The sequence below is a fragment of the Limulus polyphemus genome, unplaced genomic scaffold (genome assembly GCF_000517525.1).
Source record: "Limulus polyphemus unplaced genomic scaffold, Limulus_polyphemus-2.1.2 Scaffold11120, whole genome shotgun sequence".
NCBI lineage: Eukaryota > Metazoa > Arthropoda > Merostomata > Xiphosura > Limulidae > Limulus > Limulus polyphemus.
Window position 1 is genome coordinate 1 of NW_013676730.1, and position 5,562 is coordinate 5,562.

A 5,562-nucleotide genomic window follows, 5' to 3' on the forward strand; every position below is an offset into this window, starting at 1 on the left:
TCTATATTCTTACAGCAGAGTAAAATTACCGATCTTTAATGTTGTAAGTATTAGTATAAACAGGTGAGTGTTCTATATTCTTACAGCAGAGTAAAATTACCGATCTTTAATGTTGTAAGTATTAGTATAGACAGGTGAGTGTTCTACATTCTTACAGCAGAGTAAAATTACCGATCTTTAATGTTGTAACTAGTACTATAAACATGTGAGTGTTTTTCATTCTTACAGCAGAGTAAAATTACTTTAAAATATTTCTAATTTGGTTATAACGCAATCTGTGAATGAACTTTTTTTGTTGTAAGTATATCAAATCCTAATAAATGATTAATTGAGTAATATTTTAATATGTGCAATGAAGTTAATATATATACTTAAAATATATTTGAAATCTCTTCAAGTCAAAATGCATGAATTTTTGAATAATTCTTCTATAGTCAAATTTGTAAAATTATCAGAACATAAATTGAGTTTCGCTAAGCATTAAGTGTCGATAATATTTAAATAATTCGAACAAATATTTGAACTTAAGTCAAATATATACGTACCTTTGACATCCAGCTTATGAACAGACCTGAATATTAAATCAATAATATTATACAATACTTAGTTTCAGGAAAATAGATGAGGAAAACTAGGACAGTGTATGAAATGAGCTGTTTATTAAAATGTGTTTTACAGTTAAGAATCAGCTTCAAACACCAGACGTTCACTATAAATTAATAACTATTTCAAAAATGCGTATAGTTTTAGGAAGATAAAATGATTTTCAGTTTGTTTGTTTGTGGTAAAGCTACTAAGGCTATATGTCGTTGTCCTTAATTCTGAACTGACAAAAGGCAAACGTCCGGTAGAACCTACCGCCAACTCTTATGCTACTTTTTACCGACACTTTATACCACCTCCATGTCTGAAAGTGAAAGCATATCATGTTCAGTTCAAAACGTTCTTGAATCGCTGTATTTCATCCGCAAGTTTTAAGTGCAAATCACAACTAAACAAGATTATACAATTAACTGTGTACTTGTTGAGTGTAATTAGTCCTAACCTCTGTTCAAACTGTTTGATTCTTGCTGTTGTTATGTTTAATTAGCCCTAACGTCTGTTTAAACTGTTTGGTACTTGCTATTGTTGCGTGTAATTAGACCTAACGTCTGTTCAAACTGTTTGGTACTTTATATTGTTGTGTGTAATTAATCCTAACGTCTGTTCAAACTGTTTGGTACTTGCTATTGTTGTGTGTAATTAGACCTAACGTCTGTTCAAACTGTTTGGTACTTTATATTGTTGTGTGTAATTAATCCTAACGTCTGTTCAAACTGTTTGGTTCTTGATATTGTTGTGTAATTAATTTTGACTTTTTTTTCAAACTGTTTGGTACTTGCTATTTTTCTGTTTAATTAATCCTAACGTCTCTTTTAAACTGTCTGGTACTTGCTATTGTTGTGTGTAATTAGTCCTAACGTCTATTCAAACTGTTTGTCTCTTGCTATTGTTGTGTGTAATTAGTCCTAACGTCTGTTCAAACTGTTTGGTACTTGCTTTGTTTCCTTGATCTATAAGAATGAGTTACTTGAAGTTTTATACTGAAAACTATCTATGTAGGGCTGGTGTATTGCACATTAAGTTACGATATGGTAACTCCAAGAATAGACTGGGCCTCTTATTTCTTTCTTTTGTTTTCGCCAGAATTTTCAGTTTTGTATATGAGAAAAATGTTAATATTATTTCAAAATTTTCGTGTGTAGTTGTTTTTATTGGTAATTATTATAATTGATATTATTTTGTAATTATCATTTGTAATTTCTAACTGGTGTATATAAGTGTTTTACACTCACAAAAAAGAAACCTATCATTCTATATGTATTTGAAGAATTTGTAGTATTCCGCCACAATTTCATTCTTCCTATTGTTAGCCGACACTAGTTCTGTTTCGATACCTCACTACTATAACGGCTAGGTTTGGTCTGATATTTCATTGGTGGTAGTGTCCATAGTTTTCATCTTGTCATACATTTCCAGTAAAAGCTGTAAATTGTAATAAAATATGCTTTACCATTATATTATGGAAAAAGGAGCCTGTTGGGTAGCATGCCACATCTTGGATCTGAGGTTCGTGCTGAAGACGGAAATCATTCTGTGCTGAAGACAAGTTTACCACTGGCTCAGATAGCCTTCGTGTTGCTTTGCACCAAAATTCAACAAAACAAACTTATGGTTGGTTGGAGTTTGTTGGCGCAAAGCAACAGGGATACCAAACTTATGGAAAGTAAATAAATAAATAATGATGTTAGGAACAAAACACGTCCTTGGTAAAAGCTTTGGTTGTTCAAAGTTCAAATATCTCTCTTGGGAATGAATAACTTTCCGTCATGAAACTTGAAGTGCCTGATTAGGAACAAAACACGTCCTTGGTAAAAGCTTTGGTTGTTCAAAGTTCAAATATCTCTCTTGGGAATGAATAACTTTCGGTCATGAAACTTGAAGTGCCTGATTAGGAACAACTGTTTGTCAATATTAAGCCAGTTCATGCTTCAATTTCAATATAATTTTTATAATATAGCTTGGAAAATTCCAACTAATTTTTATTAGCTATGCTCCCAATATTTCAGTGTTCTATGCGGGTTTCTTTTTTATAGATGCCCCCTCCCCAAGTGGCACTGCGGGCAGTCCGCGACTTATAACATTGAAACTGGGTTTTGATATCCCTAGTGGCATAGCACAGATAGCCCATTGTTTAGATTTGTGCTTAATACAAACAGACAAACTACTACTACCAATACTTTTTGGTTGTATTGTTTTTAGGCTTATTACGTCTTGCAAGTTCAATGAAAGAATATAATACTTGAATTATTTTAAACGCTTGTATAAAAACTACAGAAACTGTAATATGATAAAAATGTTTCTTTATTAGATCGTACTCTACTTTGTATAATATATATTTATAAATACATAAATACTTAAAGTAAAAAAATGACTGGAATCTGAGAATTTTAGTAATGTTAAGAGTTATTACTCTAATAAGATTGCTTTCTCAATAGCTGTGGATGTGTTATAACTGTTGTTTGTTATGGGCAAAACTATAAGATTGTTTTCCCAATAGCTGTAGATGTGTTATAACTGTTGTTGGCAAAACTATAAAAATTAGTCATTTCGTCAGATTTTTTTCATAAAGCTTTATATTTTGTTTTGCACTTAATCGATAAATACGGCTTAACAGATCTTTGTTTTAAGACTTACGTATTATATCACTTTACAGATTCATAGCAGTGACCCAGCCAATCAAATACTCGAAACACAAGAACAACAAGAGAGTGGCTTTAACCATAGCTGCTGTTTGGGTGGTGTCGGCTGCCATTGGTTCCCCTGTAGTATTAGGCCTAAACACAGCCCCAGAAAGGGTTCCTCAGTTGTGTATATTTTACAACTCCGATTTTATTATTTATTCCTCACTCAGTTCATTTTACATTCCTTGTCTTGTTATGGTATTTCTTTACTATAGGATATTCAGAGCCATACACGAAAGAGCCAAGAAAAGTTCACGAAAGAGACTTCTCACTTCTCCTGGCTTAAAACCTGGCATCATCATTGAAAATGTTTCACAAACTCAGTGTCAGCAAGAAATCAATTCATCAAACAACAGAAATCAAGGCAAGGTTCTACATCTGCAGACTGAGACTGGAAATGTAAGACAAGATGAGGACTATGAAAAAGAAGTTAAAGATGACAGTAAAAACCGTTATCAAGATTCTGAGAATAAGAAGACAGCCAACTTTATTCTGAGCAACATGTCAAACGTAGACGATGAAAATACTAAAAAAAATGTTAAAGCAGATTCTAGTTATGTTGTTTCTCAAATTGAGGAGACTCAGTTTTGTGTACAAAACTCTATCGCAATATGTATGAAAGATTCTTCGACTCCTTCATTTCCACCGAAAAATGGAGAAGCCAGAAAAACCCTGTCTTCGGCTCCTGATTACGATAGTAGTAATGACTCCATGACTTATCTAAACGTTACAAAGAAAAATTCGAGGTTTAATCTCGGACGGAAGCATAAAAGTAGTAGTAACAAACGAGAAAAGGCTTACGCAAAACGGGAAAGAAAAGCAACCAAGACTCTTGCTATAGTATTAGGTAGGTGTTTACTGTAGTGTCTAGGTATGTGTTTACTGAAGTGTTAAGTAGGTGTTTACTGAAGTGTATAGGTAGGTATTATTGAAGTGTTTACTTAATTGTTAGGCGATTGTTTATTGAAATGTTATATAAGTGTTTACTGAAGTGTCTAGGTAAATGTTTATTGAAGTGTTAGGTGAGTGTTTACTGAAGTGTCTAGGTAGGTGTATATTAAAGTGTTAGGTAGGTATTTATTGAAATGTTAGGTAAATGTTTATTGAAGTGTTAGATAAGCATTTATTAAAATGTTAGGTAAGTGGGTATTGAAGTATAGATAGGTGTTTATTGAAGTGTTAGGTACGCGTTTATTTAAGCGTCTAGGTAGCTTTTTATTGAAGTGTTAATTAAATGTTTACTTAAGTGTTAGGCGATTGTTTATTAAAGTGTTAGGTAGATGTTTATTCAAGTTTTGGGTAGGTGTTTATTGAAGTGTTAGGTTTATATTTATTGAGGTGTTAGGTAAGTGTGTATTGAAGTATAGATAGGTGTTTATTACAAATAAGTGTGTATTTAAGTATAGATAGGTGTTTATTAAAGTGTTAGGTAAATGTTTATTAAAGTGTTAAGTACGTGTTTACTGAAGTGTATAGGTAGATATTTACTGAAGTGTAAGGTCATGTTTATTATTGTGTTCATGTGTTTATTGAAGTGTTAGGTAAGTGGATATTGAAGTATAAATGTGTGTTTATTAAAGTGTTACGTAGGTGTTTATTGAGGTGTTAGGTAAGTATTTATTAAAGTGTTAAGTAAGTTTGTATTAAGTATAGATAGGTGTTTATTAAAGTGTTAGGTAAATGTTTATTAAAGTGTTAAGTACGTGTTTACTGAAGTGTATAGGTAGATATTTGCTGAAGTGTAAGGTCATGTTTATTATTGTGTTCATGTGTTTATTGAAGTGTTAGGTAAGTGGGTATTGAAGTATAAATGTGTGTTTATTAAAGTGTTAGGTAGGTGTTTATTGAGGTGTTAGGTAAGTATTTATTTAAGTGTTAGGTAAGTGTGTATTGAAGTATAGATAGGTGTTTATTAAAGTGTTAGGTAAATGTTTATTAAAGTGTTAAGTACGTGTTTACTGAAGTGTATAGGTAGATATTTGCTGAAGTGTAAGGTCATGTTTATTATTGTGTTCATTTGTTTATTGAAGTGTTAGGTAAGTGGGTATTGAAGTATAGATATGTGTTTATCAAAGTGTTAGGTAGGTGTTTATTGAGGTGTTAGGTAGGTATTTATTAAAGTGTTAAGTAAGTGTGTATTGAAGTATAAATGTGTGTTTATTAAAGTGTTAGATAGGTGTTTATTGAGGTGTTAGGTAAGTATTTATTGAAGTGTTAGGTAAGTGTGTATTGAAGTATAGATAGGTGTTTATTAAAGTGTTAGGTAAATGTTTATTAA

At 31.8% G+C, this 5,562-nt stretch overlaps 1 protein-coding gene across 1 annotated transcript in view; it reads left to right on the forward strand.

Annotated features, from left to right (window-relative positions):
- Positions 1-86: 86 nt before the first annotated feature.
- LOC111083772 (dopamine D2-like receptor) overlaps positions 87-5,562 on the forward strand; it is a gene marked incomplete at its 5' end in the record, with an annotated part of 6,557 nt that continues 1,081 nt past the window's right edge. The window contains 2 exons of the mRNA XM_022380460.1: positions 87-134; positions 3,257-4,131. Of these exons, the coding sequence (XP_022236168.1) occupies positions 87-134; positions 3,257-4,131 (923 nt within the window). The remainder of the gene's footprint in view (positions 135-3,256; positions 4,132-5,562) is intronic.